General features: G+C 36.7%; 2 protein-coding genes across 2 annotated transcripts in view; one reads left to right on the top strand and one right to left on the bottom strand.

The window, feature by feature from the left end:
* The window catches only part of DAW1 (dynein assembly factor with WD repeats 1), a 30,686-nt gene extending 25,956 nt beyond the window's left edge, over positions 1–4,730 (bottom strand). Inside the window, exons 1-2 of the mRNA XM_072410104.1 lie at positions 4,483–4,730; positions 1,421–1,493 (exon numbers count right to left, since the gene is read on the bottom strand). Of these exons, the coding sequence (XP_072266205.1) occupies positions 1,421–1,493; positions 4,483–4,522 (113 nt within the window). The 5' untranslated portion in view covers positions 4,523–4,730. The remainder of the gene's footprint in view (positions 1–1,420; positions 1,494–4,482) is intronic.
* Positions 4,731–8,966: 4,236 nt separating this feature from the next.
* Positions 8,967–22,687, top strand: SLC19A3 (solute carrier family 19 member 3). The gene is made up of 5 exons (XM_072407715.1): positions 8,967–9,149; positions 13,197–13,992; positions 17,802–17,994; positions 19,016–19,157; positions 21,866–22,687. Exons 1-5 carry the CDS (start codon positions 9,000–9,002, stop codon positions 21,992–21,994), a joined length of 1,410 nt encoding a protein of 469 aa, XP_072263816.1. The 5' UTR covers positions 8,967–8,999; the 3' UTR covers positions 21,995–22,687.
* The last annotated feature ends 393 nt before the right edge of the window (positions 22,688–23,080 follow it).

Raw genomic sequence — 23,080 nt, 5'->3', positions numbered from 1 at the left:
TACCATTGAAAGAAACTTGAAAGGAGCGGTCAGACAGATAGGAAGCAAACCAAGAGAGAGCAGTGTCACTGATACCAATGGAGTGCATGATTTGTATTAGAAGGGGATGATCAACAGTGTCAAAAGCAGAGGAAAGATCAAGGAGAAGGATATAAGGCACTTTTTCACAGAGGTACTGTACCTCTTAATCATGAAAAGTTTTTAATAAAGAAATAAGTACAAATATTATTTTGTCTTCTATCCCACGATAGACTATTTTCTGCAGTCTTGCAGAGTTTTAATAAATTAGGCCCATTGTGTGAACTTAACCACAATGGTTTTGCACAAGACAAGGAAAACAACTTGCAGCAATAGAAAAAAGAAACACGAAATTATATAACCTCTGGCAAAAAGCAATGAGGAAGGTCAGGAGGTAGCTCTTCTAAACAATAAGCCAGTAGCATTACAACCAAATAATTATGGTTACTATTGTTTATTTTTACAGCTACTAAGCAGGTACAGATGAGGGTATGGAGTTCTGTGTTGCCTACAATTACCCAAATTCAAATGCAAAATGTCATGGTATTATTAATATTATTATTAATATTAATAATAAACTGTACTTATGTATCACCAACATATTATCCAGCCCTGAAAATTTAATACAGTGTCTGAAAAATTGTCTGCAATTTTCATTTATTTTATCAATAGGTTCAACAAAATTTGGAAAGCCTGTGTTTTGTATTACATGCCCCTGGACATACATCAGTCTTTTATGATCATCTATGCTGCCCCATGTGCATGGCTGTGAAGGTCATCTGGAATTCTGAACTGATGAAGAGGATGAGGTACCCAACTCCCAGCTTCCATCTAACTTTTTCACTTCCCATTTAGCCTGTTCTGCTCCATTTAATCCTTGGACCCTTTTGAACATCATACAGCTCAGCCCTATCAGGGGCTTAGTTGGATATCTCTGCATGATATATGATAATGTAAACTGTACTTATGTAGTTGTTATACAAATTGTGCCTTAGGATGCCTTTTACCACATTGTAAATCATGTTTTGGGCCTTGACTGTTGGGTTCTGTAGGCACCGGGTATGATGCCCTGTAGATTATAGCTGTTTTTTTTTTCAGAAACCATGTTCCTAATGTTAATACTATTATCGTTTCCCTTTATTGTTTGTTATTAGAACTGCTTTTTTATGCTCCAACAAGTACATATTGAAAAGAGGAACATTTAGAAAGGTAAGTGAGAAGTTTGAAAATGGAACTTACTTGACAGGCTTTGTGCTCCCATGGCAGCAATACTGACAAATAATAATAGTCTGGGGAGATCTCATTTGATTTGCTTACAAATGCACATTTTTACCCCAGACCATAGTGCTGAACAAGAATAAACCTTAACAAAGGTTTGGACTAAAGCAAAATAAAGACTTACCTAGGAGAAAGTTCCAGTAAATCAATGGACTTGGTCTTCAGCTCTCCTCCTTTTTCATACTCCAAAATGATCCCTGGAAAAAAATGTATCGTTCATTATTCAACATTTCTACATGAAATGTTTGCATTGTATAAACTATTCTGTGATTTCATGCTGTCGAGGAATGAGCTGTTCAAAAACAACAGACTTTGGTGATTAATCAGCAGAGAGCATATGTCCTCGATAAATGAAGTCACTTCTGCTCTTTGCCTGTGTGCATCATAGACAAGAATATGTTTCTGATCTGCAATTGGCCATCACAAACAAGCAATCTGGTTGTATTTATGCTAAAGGGTTAATTAAACCATATGTGCACAGTCAAAATTTTTGCATGCTAATGGGTTTATCTAGGGGTATAACTATCTGTAATTGGGTCCCACAGCAAAAACATTACAGAGCCCACATCCTGAGCCCCTTGTGCCCATTAGCTATTGCATGCTTTGCTATTGCTATAGTAATATTCCTTAGGCTCCCGTGTTTTATACACATATAGGGGACTCTAGTGAAGAGGTCTCGGCATCTAACTCCCCATGACTACTCACCACAAACAGGGAAGCTGGTTAGCATTCTATTATATTTTGGCCACCAATGGGCACACAGATCGAGCTTTTGCAGTGATCCTATTCATCTGTTTCCTTTGCATTCTCACCCACTTCAATTTATTTCTTTTTTCCTACTGCATCTCTAGCCATTTGCTGGCAGCAGCAGTCACAGGCAACAGAACCCAATCATGCAAAAAGGGACCACAATATCAGTCATGCTACCACCATACTTTATATTGTATATATTTTTTCCTAAAAACTTTCATTTATCTTGCGGTAAGTTGGAATTTCTAATTGCACCCCAATGCACATATAAAGGAAGTTGCAGCACACCTGCATTATAGTGCATTGCTCTTAGCAAAGTTAGTGCAGTACTAAACTTCAAAAATAAAAAATAGCAAGCGGACAGACAATGTCCCATTGGCAATAAAAAAAACTTACCTGTCTGTCTGCAATTTTTTTAAGTACACTCACCTCTCCTCGCTCCATCACAGGCGCAGGCATCTTCACCCACTCTAGTTCTGGGTTTAGTATTTTGGCCATCTTGATTGACCAGGCTGGAATGACGATTAATCATTCCTGGCAGCTAGATATCCCAGGATCGTACACATGCGCAGCTCAGTGTACATTATGGAAAGGACTGCAAACAGATAGGTAAGTTTGTTTTATTACAAAAGGGACATTGTCTGTTCCTTCTGCAGTAACCTGTCTGTTAAATATTTTATTTTTAAACTATAGTTCCAATTTAGGCTATGTGCACACCCTAGATAATAATTGCCTGAGCCAAATGATTGTGAACCCCTTTAGGCTAAAATCTAGCAAGTGCACTGGGGTCCCTTACCTTCAATCTGCCAAGAAAGATAATTTCCAGTGACAGAAATGTAATGCTGAGTAAACAGGATGATGCTGTGTTTTATTGTGGCAGTAAAAAAAAGACACAATAAAAAGTTTTTTCCTACATATGATTGGATGACTAAAGTTAACACACTTTCATCTCACTTACCAAGCTAAGTAACTATTCACTTAAAAACCGCACACTCCCTGAAAGTATTGCTTTCAGGTATAGGGAGTGCGGCAGCATGGTGTCTCTGGTTAGCACTCCGGCCTTTGCAGCGCTAGATCCCAGTTCGAATCTCAGCCAGGACACTATCTGCATGGAGTTTGCAGGTTCTCCCTGTGTTTGCATGGGTTTCCTCCCACATTCCAAAAAAACATGCAGTTGGGATACTTGGCTTCCCCCCAAAAAATTGACCTCAGATTGTATTAAAGATTAACATACATAAACATTACCAGACATTAAGATATGACTATGGTAGGGACATAGTCCTTTGAGCGACAGCTAGTGATATGACTATGGCCTTTGTACAGCTCTGCGTAATATGTTGGCGCTATATAAATAAGGTATGAATATAATAATAATATAACTGCCGCCACCATATTTATTAATCTTCAGACTAACACTGGTCACACTCCTATTGATGTGATAATACATCAATCTGTGTGACTGATCAAACTGAATAAAATCACAAAACATCCAATATTTGATTAATTTCATGTGCTCCCGATTAATTACAACCGCTTCTAACTGACCAAACATCTGCAATATTCACTGATTGCAAAGTATGGAACCATAGTGCCCATGTGTCCTGCATTGTTCACTATTGTAATAGACTATTTTAAAGCATTGGTTTGTGGTCGCTCATACCCATACCTATCACAGTGTTCTGCATGTGTGGTCACTTTATTGTTGCATGGGATGCAAATCCAAACCTTGCAGAATTGTTTTAGTGCCAAATCAAAAACAGAACACAGATAGGTGTATGCACTGACTCCTATATATGATACCAATAAATTGATGGAGGGTTAATAAATGGATAAGAGCCCTGGGCCCACCATGGCCGCCCCGCTACAATTAGTACAACTCTGCTTCTAAGAATTTAAAGTGAAACTAAATATCAGGCAGATGGTTATTACAGTAAGGGGCAGGCGATGTCTCTTCTGTGATAGCCCGACTTACCTGCCTGGTATGTGCCAGCGACATGCGAAAAAGCTGAACTGCACATGTGCAGCATCCGCTTTGGTTGCCAGGGATACCTAGCAGTCCTGGCTTCCCTTGCATGTGCCATGGATAATTGTACTCTGGCACAGCCAATCATAGTGGCTCAAGATTGTCGCTAGGCATAAGAAGAAATAAAGATGGCGGCGCGCTGCGGCAAAGTCGCAGGGCTTTTGATTGGATTTAAAATGTACCATTTTTAAGTATTAAACTAAATATATACTGTATAACAATAAATAACAATAGCAACAAAGTATTCCTTTTTATGTTTAACCCTTTACACTCATCAATGGCATCGTTCAGTTCCACTTTTTTTTTTTGGAACTCCATCTGGGCATTCAGAAAATTGCACATATAGCAGTTTTATTAACCAAAAGACGTTTCCTTCCAAGCCCCAGCACCTCATATTTCCCTTCCGTACCCACCTGGCGGATAATACCGGAGCAAAAACCTCTTCAGCCTCATCTCGCCGACTGACGGAACGTTCTCTGGTTACTATGGATACAGGAAACATTGCTTCCACGCACGCGCAGAGGTCATTTATATCGGCGCATGCGCAGTGTAAGCGTTCAGCCTGTAAAGGGCGCGTGCTGAACTGTGTGAGGGATTGTCAGTGTGTCTTTACCGAGAGGAATATTGTGTAAAATATGCAACACAAGCATTACTAGAATGTGTATTTACACAAAAATCATAAACCTAATAAAATGCCTGAATGAAGTAATAAATGTCCATAATAAACTTCTACAAAGTGCACAAAAATTTTGCACCTTCTGTGATATATCAATGTTGAGCCCCTTAGTGACAATTAGTGACAGGACTATGGACTTTGTACAGCGCTGCATGATATGTAGGTGCTATATAAATACTGTGTAATAATAATATTAATTATGTTGGAAAAACCACACTGTAGTAATGAACCTTGTAATACTAACATGACAACCTGAGTGAATAGGAAATAATGTGTCAAGTAAAAGGTAAAAAAAAAAAAAAAAAAAGGATTAAGCTACATTGTAAACCCAAGGTCTAATATATTGCAGCTTACCAGCCCATAGCCGTCATGGCGTCCTTGGTTATTTTTTTTTTTCAGATAACTTGGCAGCTGATTCTGCCACTAACACACCAGGGCAGGGGTGTCAAACTCAATTACACAGAGGGCCGAAATTCAAAACTTAGACCAAGTCGGGGGCCAAACTTGCAATTTATTGAACAAATTGAGGAAGCTTACTACTTCATCCATAACTAACAAAAACAAACCCCTCTACACAAACTTTAGGGTTGAAAAGACTAATTTCTATCTATCTATGCAGGCTGTGTGTTGTTCATCCTCTCACATCACAAGTTTGTCTGACACTCAATATTACACTATGCAGTCTCTAATGGACTGAAACAAACACAATGCCCCTAGTAGTCAGGCACCATGTGATCATGGGGGGACAGGAATAATGTCTATGCATTGCATATTGAAAATGATGATGTGAGGTAGTAACGTGGGCGGGCAAGATGTAGTCCATTTTCAGAATTCTTTGGGGGGGCAAAAAAAGGACCTTGAGGGCCAGATTTAGCCTGCACTAGGGTGACAACACTCGCTCAGTGCACTTTATCTATGCAATGCCAGCGTTGTCACCCCAGGCTGCACACATTTCTTTTTCTTACTATCTCATTTCCAAGGTGGGATGGTAGGAATTTATACTTTCATAGCTGGGACACAAGTTAGCATTGTTAGTGCTTCCATTACATCCCAAAGGAAGTTAGAAAAACACAACACTTCTGGGAAGATCAGCAGGTATTTTATGTACTTGCTGACACTGTTCTTTGAAGAATGAAAACTAGATTGTAAGCTCTTTGGGGCAGGGTCCTCTCCTCCTGTGTCACTGTCTGTATCTGTCTGTCATTTGCAACCCCTATTTGATGTACAGCGCTGCGTAATATGTTGGAGCTACATAAATCCTGTTTATAAATAATAACATTAATAATAATATTAGGTTTTTGTTCCAGATAGGTACAGGCAATGTCCCTTCTGCAGTAAGCAATCTTATCTGCATAATAACTGTATCTTCTATTAAAATTAATTGGTTGTTGTCATACCCGGCACATCTAAAATTATGTTACTTCCCATCTCTGCCCTCACCTGCTCACTGATCACCTATTCTTTCTTTATATTATTTAATTTCTCTTTGTTTTTGTTTTCTATTATTGAAAACTGTACTAACCAGTTCTTTTTCTGATACAGTGATATATTATTTTACAATACATGTTTGTATTTAATACAATATGTATTCACTGATTACTCTGTCTTGTTTGTAAATGTTTATTCTGTGGTCTTTAATAAAGAAATACTGAAATTAAAATTCTGGTAATTAACTCTTCCCCTTCCTACTCCTAACAAACCTATCACCTAAATCCCATTGAAAGCCAACCTAAAATTGAGCTTGTGATTTTGTTCTACATGCTTCAGTTGCTCAGTATTATTGCATACAGTCTGTGAATCCTTCCAGCACCAACCAAAAATCAGTAGTACAGGACCAAGAATGACAGGGAGAATTTTGCAAACTTTTGGGAAAATTATTTTGCTTGAAAAATTGCCCAAAGTACCCATTTTATTTTGGTTTCTCCAATCAGCTTTCTCTTCTACCACTATCCCTCCATTCTTTTCTACATTCCATTCTTTCTTTATTTGTCTTCTACATCTCCCTAGAATTCTTCCCAAGAATACAGATAATGCAAAGATGCCTCATATAAAACGTGATGCCTTTCACGAATAAACAAAGCTTCTATAATAGTATTCACCCCCCTCAAATGTTTTATCATTATAGAACATTGAGAGGACATTTGTGTTACAAGTGAAAAAACATTTCTGTTGAGTGATTTAAAAAATGTAATTCATTGTTCTATTGCAATAAAATATAAACTATATAGCTTCATAACATTTCTTTTATAGATATACAATGTTAAATTCTTATCTCTGATATAAAAAATGGTTACTTCTATTAATGCAGGTCAGAGATACAGTGTTTGGAATATACTCTATGTGCTATTGAGTGTCAGGCATAGTCAGGTTGATGTGGTTGGTTTTAATTTTGTAATTATCAGAATAATAGCATGAACATCATGTGGTTTTCACAAGTTTCCATAGACATTTTACAAGATTTATGGTTTGATAGACTTGTTTTGGAACTCTTGTTTGAAAAGTAATAGCTCTAATTTTTCCTGGATCTTAGCCATCTTAGACCTTTATTTAGATTTACAGTTGCCATGATGCTGCACATGGAACAACCCATTTGAGGGCTTTACATTTCATTTGAGAGCTGCCATAAACACACTAGTATTGTGACAGTTACCATTGGAAGCTTGCCATAAATGTAACATTCACAGTGCACAGGCTAGTGCCCAAAATGTAAACAGTGCAAAAATTATTATAGGTATGTTTGACTGAAGATTTAAAAACATTTTTTGAACATTTTTAGCCCAAGCTTTTATTTGAGATTTTAAAAAAGTGGTGGGTAATTCTGCTTTAAGGCATGAGTAGTGGGAGACGACATAGCAGGAACAGCAAACACTGGAACACTGCTCATGTAACTACAACCCCCATCGTCAGCTTTTTTATGGATTATCTATTAATGTGTAGTTAGAACAGCAAATACGGAATGTGGGGAATTGGTTACAATTGTAGCAATGCCCCCATTACAAGTTACCATGATGTTCATTTAAATATTAGAATTCTATTTGGATGGACTTGATTGTTCGTGCACATGATTCAACTTTCAATAAATATTTACCAACCATCTAAACTATCAACAATCGACCAGACCTCACAAATTGTTGTCTTACAATGGGATGGCGACTGAATTTTCATTCTGATGCAATCATTTTAAACAATCAGAAGTCAGATCAGAAGTGAAAATCTGCCTGTGTAATAGCCACAATATATATTAGCTTTTAGTGGAATTTTCTGAGGTATGTTTTAACAGGTCTGGAATATTTTCAAGAAGCAACATTTCTGCATAATTCCTTTTTTTAAAAACATATCCAGTTTCAACCATTGCTTTATCTCTGAAAATGTTTTATGTGATCAAGGTGATTGTAGCCTTATTAGTGCATTCAAAACAACAAGGAGGTGAAAGGGTGAGCGAACAATTAACTGTAAATAAAAAATATCACAAACAATACTCAACTTTGTTGACAAAAGTCCAGGAATTATTGGCTAATCCACATCTAAATAAAATATCAGATGTCTCAGACCCCAGGAGGGTCAGTGGGAAAAAGCCTCCTAAATTGGTGACCAGTAAAACGAATGCCCTTCTTGCAAAGGTGGCAAAAAAATATCCATAAAGTCATGCACTAAGCTCTACCAAGTGGTGTTGGCTCCAAAACTAAGTAGAATTCATTAAATGGCATGGAGCTGCAATTCATGAAACTCTTAGCAACCTTTGGAAGAACCCTAGTTAAGAATGTCTGCCACCCAACAGGATTTCCAAACCTTACCTACTGAAAAAAAACCCTTTGACCTTTAAATTTGCTTTAGGTACAGTGTAGTATAAAGAGTTTCCTTCCTCCCAGGAAAAAATATGCCTCATGACTGTCCTTTTTTTTTTAATAAAAATTACAAGATTTCCTGTTGGTAGATATAAGCAATTTTTATATATAAATATAGTAATTGTATAGGTTTCGTACATAAGTCTGTTTTTTTCAATTTTAGATTTGCTTGGTCATACAACATTAACAACTTTTTTAATTGCTATCCAAAATCTTAAATCATTGTTTGCTAGAGGCTTAAAAACTTTTTAAAGTCTGAATGCTTTGTGTGTATCCCTGCTCCTCCCATGTGATGTCTGACAGTGTACTTTACCCTCCTCAAAGTGCTACACCTTCAGCACAGAGCAGATTTCTCAGCACTGAGAGTGGGGGAAAGGCCTGAAGCAGCCAGGATTATCAGGAGTCTGTCATGGGATTATGTAGCAAACAGGCACATGCTGGGTGGATATACCCTACTACCCTCCTCTGCATCTATGGATTCTTTACCAACATGCGGCCTTCTGAACCCTTCCTGACACCTTACCTGACAGGACCAGAACACAACCTGACACTGGAACAGGTATGTAAGGTTAAATCCAAAAAACAACATTAGGTGCATTCAACCGGTATGAAATATGATAATGTTCTATGTATAACTTTAAATTAATCCTAACAAACTGCACAAGGATTCTGCACTAAATGTCCACAAACTCAAAGGGACTTCAAGGTTTCAGGTATCCTAAATAAGTTCTAACTATGACCCTTTAATGATTTTAAGAGTTGCTTTACTTGCAAAGATCTGCCACATACCACATTTTTCTCTACTTAAATTTCACATTCACATATATTATCCTTCCATCACCACCCAATGACTGGACGTTGAAAGGAGAAGCAGCACAGTTATTGGCCTCTTGGACTGCGGCACACCTGACATGTTTCTTTTTGTTTCTTCTTCCTCTTCTTCTCCAAGCTCTGCTGTACAGACTGTACACTGACTACATATGTTTTTACCAAGTCAAATTCAAATACCTAAGCCAAGTACAGAAGCCCAGTAACTGTTTTTGGAAATATCCTTGGTGACTGTTTCGGGTCACAAGTTTTGAACTATTGCTGAGCCGTCTGTTCTGTTCTATGTAGAGCGGTGGGAGAACCAGCTGTATCCTCTCCATCAGTAATAACAACATTGCTCAATTGTGTTAGTTGGTGAATCGATATATGGTGTTGGGGGACAACTGTACTAGCACAATTCTGGGCAAAGCAAATCTATTGTCTGTACGGAGATTTGCACTGCTTGCATTTTAAAAATACATTTTACGATGTATTATTGATTACAGAGCTGCATTATTGTGTGACTCATACCTGAAGTTGGGCTGGTAAGCCTAAATCAGCCAACAATTGTATGTGACAAATATAGTAGACAATTTTTTCATCCTATATCTTTTCCTTCAGATGAGAAAGTAGTTGTGCAGAGTTTTTCCATCATATCCAAAACAGACATGTACAATATACAGAAATTTTGCAATTATCCCATCACTGTTATAAGCAGTGTTCATGCTTTTCAGATTACTTCAATTGTCTGTATATGGCCACCCTGGGTCAGAGAGAGGAATAATGTTTTCTGCACACAATAGATCCGTTATTCAGCATTCATTTAGGATAATCTATCATCCTTTACTTAACTCTGCCCAGCATGAAATAGTCAATAGCATAAAACAATAGCATTCTCTCATCTGTTGTGCAAAGCAATTGTATGTACAAAGGCAGAGTTCAGAGAAATCAACATACCTTGATGAATTTACATTGTTCTGCCAAAATACAGGAAATTTTACTGGGTACCTTTATGGGTTTTAGTAAATAGATCTTTAAAGGATTACATTGCAACAAATATTGTATTAGGAAAACAACATAATTTGGGTATTACAATATTACACTGTTACATTGTTACTCTGGTTAAAAAAAACCTCTATATGGCTCCAATAGCCCTTATAGAAGGGGTTACCTGAAGACCTGAAAGTAACATCAAGGGTTCCCTATGTAAAAAAAGGTCAAGAAAGACTGATAACACATAAATAAAAGTGCTACATAAGTTAGTAGTTGTCATAGTTTAAAATATTCAGTGAGTGTATCTGCCCTTTAATTGCAGACTGATGCAGATGCCAGTTAGCACCGTTCTCCCTTTCTCCTTCCGAAGCCACTACCTTCATTGCATCATCTAAATTAATACCTGGTTTATAGCAATCCTATATCTAAACATTCAGGTCCATCAAGTTTCATAATCTGTTTGTGGCCTAAGTTAGATAAATAGTTAATCAGTTCTTACCATAAATAGAAGGTAATTTTCCTTTAATTTAGCTATGTAGGTTATATATAAATATCTCAGCACTGTCCTTTTCTATTTTTGTAGGATGTTCTGGAAAGCCAATTCATAGGAAATTACTTATTAAAAGCTGTAACATTGTACTTTAGTGGGGAATCCTTGGTTCAACAGTTTATCAGTGCAAAGTGTATCACAGTTGTTAAATGGTTTTGTAGATAAAGAAGTAGCTAGCACAGCCGGTTTATAAATGATTAGTTAGCTGAACTTCCCTGAAATTGATAATGTACGAGCTGTCTTAGTACTACTAATATTTTACAGTATTAGGACCCAGACTGCATGTTTACATAACCCAAACTATACTGCTGGGTAATTAGCTTCCACCTAGTATGCCCATGAATTGGTGTTAATATGAATGTGTAGTGGTCTATTTATGTTACTCAAGCCTATTGTGGTGCATTTTTATGCACCAGATTGATACAAAAGCCAGACGTAAGCTGCATGTTACTGTACGTTTCAAAGCATATTGGGGTACCATAGTAGATGGCATTTCAGTACAGCTACACACTGCGGCTGAGTGGTGTAAATGAGCCCTAAAGCACTGTAGGATGTATTTCTGCTTTATTAAATGAGCCATTTTTGCCTGAATATATTTAGATGATTAACCTTTTCAACCTTCGATCTTTCGAATATATATATTCACTTCATATTCACTAACTTACCCCCTAAGGTACACATTGACATTCATATACCTACCTACAACATACCACATCAAAGTTTCTTCATTCCAGTTCTCTAGCTGCAAGTATCAATACATGACTCTTCAATTTCAGGTAAATGCTAAAGAGTAACACAAATTGATAGGTTGTTCCATAACTTGGGGATGCTGATTAGATTTCAGTGCTCAGTGCTTTTTAATTTATTGAATTTTATGGAGAAAGTAACAGAAAATGTTAGAACACGTGGAACATCAAAAAACAATAGCAGAAAAGATTAACTATGTATCCTGGGTATCCAAAAGTTTATATAACCACAATGCCAATTTCTGTATATAGATCTTTTTTTAAGTGCTCATATACCAAGTGTATGAACATTAAAGTATCTAAATATTCTAAACAATTTAACCACTCAGAGATCCTAAGAAAGACACTCAGGGTCTTTTCCCTCTATGGCTCTGTACTGTGTTTCTGAAAATACAACTTGTTGCCATTTTTTGTTAGTGTGCATTGCATTAGTGCCAGTCCTTTCATTTGAATGGGTTGCTAAATGCACCACAACTCTTAAAAAGTCATGAATGTTGCATTTTTAAGTGCAGTGCTTTGGCAAGGTGCATTTGGAGTGTCATTAAAAATAAATAGCAACCTAGTTCACCAATGTTCTTGTGCATTATTTTACCAGACGTTTCCACGTGCAATAATAAAACATTCTACTGCACTCTTTCTTAACCTTTTTAACATAGAGGAAACCTTGTAATAACTTTCTGGTCTTAGGGAACCACTGCCAATTTTATCAATATCCACAGATCATAGTATATTAGTGTTGTGAGAAAAGTGTCACCCTTACAAATAGGCAGAAAGAACATTGGTGTCAGAGATAACTGACCTGAGAGTCACAAATTGCTCATTGCTCAAGGTACCCCTAGCAACTTCTGGAGGAATCCAAGGGTTCAACAGAACCCTTGTTCAGAAACACAATTCTAGTGGGTATAGCACCCAAAGTAGAGTTTAGTTCAGTTGCCAAAAATTGAGGAACACCTTATGTGTGTTTACATTTGCAGTTTAGAAGGCTGCTGGACTTAAGTAATATGAAAAAGCTTGGATGTCAGTGCCTTATTTGTGAACTTTGAAGGTACATTTTCTCACAATGCATTCATAGATAAAACAGGGTTTGCCTGGAATTGCTATTGCAGTTTGATCAGATTATGCAAAATATGTTGTGTTCCTATTAATGGACACAGGTTTACTTTCATTTGTGACTAAGTGATGAATATTCTAATCGTTAAATATTCTTCACAAACTTTAAATTAGTTTGAAAAGCAATCCTCACTCTGCAGCTACAGACATCATACAACAATTCATTCTTAAAGTTCACAAGATGTACAGTGAAGTGTTTCAAGTTGGAACTTCAGGATGAATTGTTCTGTTGAATTGCATGTGGCTGTAAGAGTATTGGATCATTTGTTTTAAACCTCACTTATACTTGTTAAAAATATGTAAATATAAGAATGTTCCTAGGCTGATCACAGTTCTGCGTCAAATGTTTACTGGTTTTCATGATGATGATAATTATCTTGTCTTTGTGCTCCTTCCACAGGTGACAAACTCTGTGTTCCCAGTATGGACCTACAGTTACTTGGCAATATTATTCCCAGTTTTTGTCCTAACAGACTATGTAAGATACAAACCTGTCATAATCCTTCAAGGCCTGAGCTACATAATTTCTTGGATCTTGCTACTCTTTGCCCGTGGAGTGCCAGCAATGCAAGGCCTTGAATTTTGCTATGGTATGGTGACTGCCACGGAGGTGGCCTATTATTCCTACATCTACAGTGTGGTGGATACAGATCATTACCAAAGGGTCACCAGCTACTGTCGGAGTATAACCCTTGTGGGTTTCACAGTTGCCTCTGTGCTGGGCCAACTTCTGGTCTCCTTGGCTAGGGTTTCTTACTTTTACCTTAATGTAATTTCCTTAGTGTCAGTATCAGTAGCATTTCTGTGCTCTATGGTGCTCCCAATGCCAAAACAGAGCATGTTTTTCCATCGGAAAGAAACTGGAGATGCACCTGGGAGAACATCTGAAGATTCAACACCTACCAGTAATATCACAGAGGCCACGTGTACAGAACAGCAAAGTAGTATGACAGACCCAGATCCTGAAAACAAGGACATTGAAACAAACTTTTGCAAGGTATTGTGGCTTTTATGCAAAGATTTAAAAGAGTGCTACTCATCTTCTCAGCTCATTTATTGGTCTTTGTGGTGGGCGCTTGCAACAGCTGGGTACAATCAAGTGGTGAACTATGTTCAGGTTTTATGGGAACACGTAGAACCCGCTCAGAACTCCACCATATATAATGGAGGAGTAGAGGCTGTGTCTACCTTTCTAGGTGAGTGGCTTCCATTTATTTCAATTAACACAATTTTTAGTATTCTTTATTTGTCCTGTAATGTTATGTAAGTTTCAGATTAATAATTATTACATGGTTGCAAACACCCACTTTAAAATCTGTGCAGGTTTTACAATCTGTTCTGTGCACTGTCTGTGACAGAGCTAAAAAAAAACTAAAACACCCTCTGCTAAATCATTGGTTCCCCGTCTGTGGTACATACAGCTCATGGGACACACTTACCTTCAATGAGTATTTCCACTTACAGCTGAACTCCAGGAAAACAGCTAAATACCTTCCAAAACATTTGCAATTATGTTGGGTTGCTATTATTGTTATCCAGACCCCACTGTTTAGGAGCATAATCAGTTTGGCAATATCAAAATAGCAGTCAAACAATACATTTTCGGTCACAAGCACACCCTAAGGCTGTAAACACACGCGCAATAATTGTCATTGGAAAGGATATTTCACAATGCTTTCCAATGACAAAAGACTGAAAGATGCATGAATGTACATACTGCGCTGTTCTGTTCTATGTAGAGGAGGGGGGGGGGGGATGAACAAGTGGCACCCAGCTGTGCTCTCTCCTCTTTACTTGCATTGCAGTTGTTTGAGGATCCACCAGGACAGATCCAGGAACAATGATGGACAAACTCTGTACAGTACTAAGTAGCATAAGCCAGCTGAATAAAACCTATTTTGGGGAGGTCACTAACCTGCTTACTGTTGTCCCTCTTTCCAGGCTGCGTTCATGGCTTGCCAGTCACTTGGCTGTCCCAAACTGCTGTGTTAGTTCTTAATGAATCAGAGTTTTACCTATTTACAGCCAGCAGCAGAAGGTGATAATGAAAAGCTAACTAGTCCTCCCAATTATTTCCCAAGGGTGATACACTACATGCAATGTCACATCCATCTAAACTAAGCCTAAGATTGATATCACTGTACAATGCAATAATGCCTTAATGGTTTAAAATGCTGCTATCCCACCACTATGGTAATCTAACATACACTAAAGATAGATTATGATACTTTTACAAGTTGAGGATAATACATTTACTTTGAGGATAATTTACTCCATGACAACTGCACATACAAAGGTCAGTAATGACTCCCTGTAATTATTTATTCTCACAATGGAATGGACAGCACCTGAACAATTTTATTTTAAGGCTTGTTTACATGGATGGATGTGTTGAAGTCGCTCTTTTTTGGGTGCCATATTTCATGTGCTAGACATTTGGATAGACTTTGGGAGCAGTTACAGGCAGTTGACGGTAGCAAACACCTGAACAATGCTATGGGAGGGGTTTTCTAGTGTTGCAGTTGTCCTGCACAGTAACTGGAGGTCACTCTTGTCTGATTCTGGTCTTGCTGCAGACATTTTCAATAGGCAACAGACATGGATTACAGGCAGGCAAGTAAAGTACAAGTACTCTGTCTATGAAGCCATGCTTTTGTATTTTGTACAGAAAGTGGCGTGGCATTGTCCTGCTGAAATATAGTTGGAGTTCCTGCTAAAAGGTGTCATCTTGATGGAAGCATATGTCTCTCTAAAATCCCAATGTAAGCCTCTGCATCAATGGTGCATTATCATATATACAGATGCCCCCATGCTATTGGCACATATGCACCCCCATACAATCACAGATGGTATGGGGGTGTGATGAATACTTGTATTTATTAAACAAGTGGATGGCACATTGAATTCCTGTAATTCATCACAAAGATTGATTTAAATCAAATTCAGACGAGTTATTGAACTTATATGCCAACTGGCTGTGAGTGATTCCTGAGAGAAGTAACAATGAGAATATTTTAGCACCCTTGAAGTTTATAGAAAACCTTAGCCAATGTTAGTACCGGTATTTTATAACCACATCTTGCCCAACAATACTTTATAATTATCCTTAAGAAAATGTTTTTTTTTTCTTTTACATATTGAGGCATATAGCATTGAATGGGCTCGTTCCTTTTGCATAGACACATAACTCATGTCCACAGTACAAAAATTACAGCTAATGTTTTATTCAGCATCCACCCAGGTGTTTTCTGATGCTTGCACTGAGGGCCAGGTGCATTTGTTTTGAGTGTGTATTTATGTTGCTGTCCCATTAGAAATGAAACATTGCTTAACTAAGATTTGTCTGGTTTTACAGACCACATTTAGACTTTACCCACATTTCTACCCATATTCGGCTTTTGAAACTGCTTGTACCCACAGCCCCAACCCGTGACACCATACTGACATCATGATTTTCCATTTTTTCCCTTATGTTTACAAGTGAACATGGTGTCACCCAGGGGGCAGCAGAAGCATGAACTTGCAGATATAAATCAGCTTATGCAATGGTTCATATGATCTCTCCACAAGAACTCCAGTCTCCCAAAATGTTTACCAAAATGCATTTTATTTTTATTTTTAAATTCCACTTAAATCACACGGCAGACGTGTTTTGGTACAAGCCTTTTCCATTATTAGGATGACTAAAAAAAGACTGGGAATATATTCTGTTAATGGTAGTGTGTGACAAAAATATTACTGTCCTTTCTGGTTTGATTTGTTTTTTAAATAATAGATTTATTTCTTTGACCTTTTCATGATTTATCTGGCCAAAGCCTAATAGAAAAGAATGTATGAATCTTCCCATTGTCCAACATTTACAAAATATGGACATTGGAAATATCACATGGTGGTCTTCAGATCTGACAAAGCAATATTGTTGCCAAAAGCTACGAAAATTGGATAGATAAACATCATCCAACAAAATCATTTAGATATCAGATATGTGTTTGAGGAATAGGGAAAATATTTCATGAGTTTTGGGGGGACGAGATACAATTGTAGAATAACAGCTGTGCTATGATGGAAAATTATTGACTTTTTTAGCATGATTAAACAGTTTTACATTAGATCCTTTTTTCAAATAGTGCCCAGATGCCAAAGCAACATTCCATCACCATGCTTCAAAGTTGGTATGCTGTTCCACTCACATTGACACCTAACCAGGAACACCTGCTAATTTAATAGATTTATAAGAGGTAGTTAATGTAGGGGTGTAGTTATTTATTCCACATGTAATTTTTTTCATTTAGATTATGACAATACACAACCTTATGTAAATGGTTATAATTACCTTTATCTTTAGACACTAAAAAAATAAAATGAGCTTGTTCAATTATGCTTAACAAATTTCCATGAGGTATACATAGTCTGTAAATTTTAGGTTTAAAGTATTGTTTTAGTATTAAAATTGTGTGGGGTCCTTCATAAAATGGCACAAACATGTTCCTCAGGAGACTAGAAAATGATATAACAAACTTGTTGATGACACACAAATAGTAGTGAGGTGACCTCAGACCTCTGCAATACCTTCACCTGAACACTACCTGCACTACCTTTCTGTATGCACAGTAAGAATGTAAGCACTGGAAAAGCCTTTCAGACAGGTAAGTACCCTCTGCAAGCATTCTTGCCTTGCTGTATTGTCAACCTTTTGCTGGGCAGGCACTTACTGAATATCACCCATTAGTAAAGTGATCATGTTGCTAAAGAAGGGTTCTATCACAAAAAAACACCACCGTCAGTACATTCAATGAGGCTGCATTTTGTAGATTAATTCATTTTTTTTTTAATGTATTTTACTTTTTTTTTTAAATATGCTTTGCAAAATATTAGTAGTTTTAAAGAAAAGTTCCATTTCTATTTGTACAATGTGGTTTATATACAAATTGGTGATTGAAATGTGCAATGCCATACAATGGTGACTATCAGTCTGAGATAATGGTAACTTCTGATTCTATAATAGGCGCTCTCTCCTCCCTGTCTGTGGGATATGTGAAGGTGAATTGGGAGCTGTCCGGAGAGCTAGCCCTGGCCATCTTCTCAGCTGTCAATGCCGGAGCTCTTTTCCTCATGGATTACAGCACCAACATCTGGATGTGTTATGCTGGCTACCTGGTATTTAAATCCTCCTACATGCTCCTAATCACTATTGCCACGTGAGTAATACTGCTTACCTTAGTGATGCACTTTTTCCTATTTAATGTAGTGCTGGATAATATGTTGGTGCTATATAAATCCTGTTTAATGATAATAATTTACCTGGGAATTCATATGTATTCACCCTTACAAGTTTCTGAGATACCATGGTCCTGATTCATTAAAGGATGATAACTTTCCTTTTTCAGCAATATTATAATTTGCCTAAATCATAACTTGCATTGCTTAAAACTGACCTCCGTGTACATGAAAAAACACAAGGGAGCTGTTTAACATGCCAACAAATATGTATTTCTGCTCCAGAGATTGTTAGGGGTTCCTTGAACAATGGACAATATGTGACTCACAGATCAGTTTAAGTGATCTTTTTGGCTATTTGTAAGGGTGACATTCTTTGATTGGCCAGCAATGTAGAAAGCATTCTTCCTACTGACCACACTAATGTAATTTGAGCTGTGGATATTGTAATTATAAAGGAGGTTCCCTGAAGACCTGAAAAATATTTCAAGGGTTCCCCTGTAATAAAAAGGTTGAGAAGCACCGATTTACAGCAATTCGTGGAATTGTGGAATTGATATGTTCGTGGAGTAATAAAAAAAAAAGTTTAATTCTCAGAAGTCTACCGGTAAACACTGTACCTGGCTTTCTCTGGCCTCAATAGATTTGAAACACTGACCCTGACCTAGAATGCAAATTGGAAATTATAGAAAAGTCATAACTGCACTTCCAAGGTGGCAGATGCAGTTCTGAACATTTTATTCAAAAACATCTGACATCAAAAATAAACCTCTCTTCCCCTTCCCTCTGACAGCCACATCCCTAGCACAGATTACCTACAGACAGGTAGGTAATACTTTGATTCAAAGGCTACCTGCATTACTGAAAAAAAATTAGATAACTGCAGCTTTACTAATACTTAACTGGTTTTAATGTTTTGGGGCAATGTACTGTACTGATCTGGGAGCTCTGCATGGTATTTTATAAGAAAATTCAATATAACATGAAATTGTTCACATATAGGTTCCAGATTGCTGTAAACCTGACCATGGAACGCTATGCACTTATGTTTGGCATGAATACTTTTGCTGCATTGGCTCTGCAGACCATCATGACTATTATCGTAGTGGACAGCAGAGGCCTGGGCCTAGACATTATCACACAGGTAACACCACTAAATTCTGTGCAAATCAACCAAATACATGCACATAACAATATACCCATATTCTAAAATAGATTAAAAGACTAAAATAAAAAAAGATTAGACTGTAATATAGTATGTGCTATGATAAAATTAAAAATCATATTTAAAGGGGCCTTGCGTAAAAACGTTCAGCAATATCCTATTTCTTGTTGGCTAATCCAATGAGGTTCTCTGTTCATAAACCAAGAGAACATTTTGTGCTTTTTTTGTTGCTGTATTCATAGTAAAAATTAAAAAAATTGGTGACAAATTGGGCACTGATTATTAGAAAGTGATAGTATCATTATGTATACATGCCTACGGTGGCATAAGACCTCTAAGATAGCTCTCTAACTGGCAACAAGATCTGGAGCAAACATATGGATTCTAAAACTGTCCAAAAATACACGAGCCATCGAATCAAATGTAGGTTGCTTTCATATCATTTAGTCTAGAATGTCACCGGTTGGCCACTGGTCAACAAACAGTCTAATAATCAATTTAGAAAATCTGATCTAAAAATTAGTGTTTTGCATAAGATAAGACACCAGTATCATCTATTTGCATTGCTCCCCCACAATCCAGATAAACATGCTTGATATTAGAATATGCTTGGACAGCCTACCACTATCTGATATCCGATATCTAAGTAAGAACTGAGCGATTCATTTTTCAATAGAGCTGTATAGTAGGGGGTTAGCGAGATATGGAAGCCAGATCTACTCTCTCCATTATAGAGAGAGCATAAATCTATATACACAATACACTGCATGCCTTTATATAAAGTAAATATATAATATTTTGTAAAACATGTATAAAGAATGAAAGAAAATTTCTAATAGAATTTTTTGTGACCGTCATAGATTCAGGTAATTAAACCATTAAAATGGATGATTTATTCAATTGTTATTAGTTCCACCTAGTGGATCATTGTACAAGTGAACCATGTAGAATACTGGGGTTGACTGACAAAGAAACAGTTTTAGGTATAAAGAAACTTTTAATGCAAAAGGAGAATTATCATTTCATAGCATATTCCAAGAGTATTTAGAATACATTGTCTGTACAGTTTGTATAGGCCCATGTTTTTGTTCATTTTACAACCCCAAGTCATAGTAATGGGTAAAAATACACAGAAAAAGGCCCTACTGTGAATGAATGTAAATCCAGCTATGTTCAGAAAAATAGCAGTGTGTTTGAAAAAGGTAAAAATCTTTGTAATAGCTTTTATTTCTATACAGAAAAAGCATTGGGAACACTGCAAATTATATTCCAAATCAAAACATGAATACAAATTTCACACATTTGTGTTCTTTTACAGAAAGTGAAGAAAAATAAATATTAGGCTGTTCAAACAAAAATTGCAGTTTGTGACCAATTAGTGAGGTCATTAGTTCTGTGAATGAACATGTGTAAATTACAGCTCTTATTTAAGGAAAGAAGGCCGCAAATGTTGTATGTTCTGGTTACAGCACATTTATCTCTAAAAGTCAGTGTAAAATGGGTTGTTCTAGACAATGTTCAGAAGAACAGCATACTTTGATTAAAAAGTTGGAAAGGGGAACACATATAAAGAAGTGCAGAAAATGATAGGCTGCTCAGCTAAAGTGATCTCAAATGCTTTAAAATGGCAATCAAAACCTGAAAGGTGTGGAAAAAAACTCAAGAAAACTACCATTCAAATGGATAGAACAGGCAAAATGGCAAAGACCCAGCCAATGATCAGTGTCAGGAATATCAAAGAAGTTCAAAAGTTACCTGTGAGTAATATTACAATTAGAAGACACTTCTGTAAAGCCAAGCTATCGACAAGAGGCCCCTGCAAATTTTAAAAATAAATAAGACATGCTAAAGTCCGTTTGTTAGATGGTTCCAGACCAACAAAATTGACAATATGGAACGGCCAGCACAATCCTAAGACTTTAATCAAATACAAAACTTTGGGTGACACCAAAAATGCTGTTTAAGACAAAACCAAGAAATAAAGAAGAATTGTGAAATGTAATCCATCCATCCCGGGCTGGAATACCTGTTCACTGGAGCCAGAAGTTCGTTGACTCCTTGCAAAAGAGATGTACAGTTCTCAGAAACAGTGCTTATACAACTAAATATTAGTTCAGTGATTCAAAGGAAAGCAAAATCTTGAAACATTTTTCAGTTTATTCAGTGAATATTTGAGTTTGTAAAGAAAAATTAGGACACTGCTATGTTTTGAACAGCCAATATTCCCTTTTCTTCACTTTCTTTAAAGGTATAACACAAATTTGATACATTTTTCCTCATGTTTTGATTTGGAATAATGTGCAGCGTTTCCAATGTACTTGCATGTATGGAAATAGGCTATGGTAAATATTTTGATTTTTTTTTTGTTTTTGTTTTTTTTTAATGAACAGGACTATATATGTCCATTGTAGCAATATTGGCCTTTATACTACATCAGTCACCAATAGAAATGGGTCTATATACGCTCCACAAAATTCTGCACAATATAGTTTTGCAGAAATCAGTAAAGCAGATGTAAAAAGACTGCAAACCTCTTATATGTTAAGCCCTTGGTATTACAGGATCATCTTTGGTACCTCTTAACATCATATGGATCATTTTATCCTGGAAAAGATTTTATGGGTAACGTGTATACATACCTTACATTAGAATGATGGTGCATGTTTTGTGTTCTTTTTTTTCTTCAGTTTTTGGTATATGGAAGTTACTTTGCAGTTATTGCAGGAATATTTTTTGCAAGAAGCCTGTATGTTATAACAACACTGTTGTGCAAGAGGACTGTGAAAAATGAAGCCAAAGTGGAGACCCATCTGTAGAGAACAAGTGGGCATAAAGAGACTCTTGTAAAAGTAAAAAAAATAAAAACAAAGTGGAACTAACACTGAGAAAGAAGAGCAAAAAAACATAGGTAAAACGGCTGCAAATTCTGAAATCTCCTGGAGACATTGTCCACTTTCTGAAGCCATTAAAATGGAGTCTCACTCTCATTGGGATTTTTATTTTTTCATTTACATTACAGAGAATGCAATATAAAGACTACTTCACATGTAGCAGATTTAGCAAGAAGGAACAAAACTGGAGCCCCAGGTAAAAGATCCTACTGCTGGAATCCTTGATATAAAGAGCCAAGCAGGTGTATCAAACTTCCAGTGGCCATTACTGAAGTATGGGGTTTATGTGGCCTGACCTTTTACTTTATTGTACTTCCCAAACAATTTCAACAGCTGTCCACCATTGGAGGCCACTGTAGTATAAACAAGCTTATCAACTAGAATGGTTATTTACTGGACTGGTTTTGGTTTGAATTCGAACTGTGAAAAAAAAGTGTTATAAACTTTAGTTTTTATACTTTAGGATTCCCAGGTAACAGTGGTGTCAAATATATTACATATACAATTTGCCAAAATGTTTGCTTCTGTTTATATGTGTAGCCAATGCTGGCATGCTGATGTGTACATGACACAATGTCATTTCACTTTTGTAATATACAAAAGATGTCACAAATCCTATATATACATTTTTATATTCTTAATAAAAACAGTACCACTTTTTTATTCGATTGGTTTTTGATATATCTATCAGGCATATACATGCTATAGGGGGAAGAATTACAACAATCTCTAAATATTACAGTTAGCAAAAAAGTGAAAGTCTTCCAAAGAGCAGAGAGCTGCAAGAGTTATGCAATCTTTTAGTACACTATGAGTGCAGTGGGAGGGGTGATCCTTGGCTGGCTGAAAGTTTCTGTACAAAAACTAGTGTGTCATTAGATCTTTGGAAATCAACATTTGCTCAGCTACATGACTCTTTATAAATATATAAACACACCAATAAAAATATATATATATTTTTTTTAGGATTTGGAATTGTGCACTGAATATACACAAAATTACCTTAAAGAG

The sequence above is a fragment of the Pyxicephalus adspersus genome, chromosome 4 (assembly GCF_032062135.1).
Source record: "Pyxicephalus adspersus chromosome 4, UCB_Pads_2.0, whole genome shotgun sequence".
In the NCBI taxonomy this organism is placed as follows: domain Eukaryota; kingdom Metazoa; phylum Chordata; class Amphibia; order Anura; family Pyxicephalidae; genus Pyxicephalus; species Pyxicephalus adspersus.
Note: the sequence above shows the minus strand (reverse complement) of the source record. Positions and strands in the feature narration are given on the sequence as shown.

What these genes read in the sequence shown, in the direction of transcription:
- SLC19A3 (XM_072407715.1), top strand. Translation starts at nt 9,000, where the DNA reads ATGGGATTATGTAGCAAACAGGCACATGCTGGGTGGATATACCCTACT. An exon ending in GGCTGTGTCTACCTTTCTAG is followed by an intron (nt 13,993 to 17,801) that starts GTGAGTGGCTTC and finishes ATTCTATAATAG; the next exon opens with GCGCTCTCTCCTCCCTGTCT. An exon ending in CTCCTAATCACTATTGCCAC is followed by an intron (nt 17,995 to 19,015) that starts GTGAGTAATACT and finishes GTTCACATATAG; the next exon opens with GTTCCAGATTGCTGTAAACC.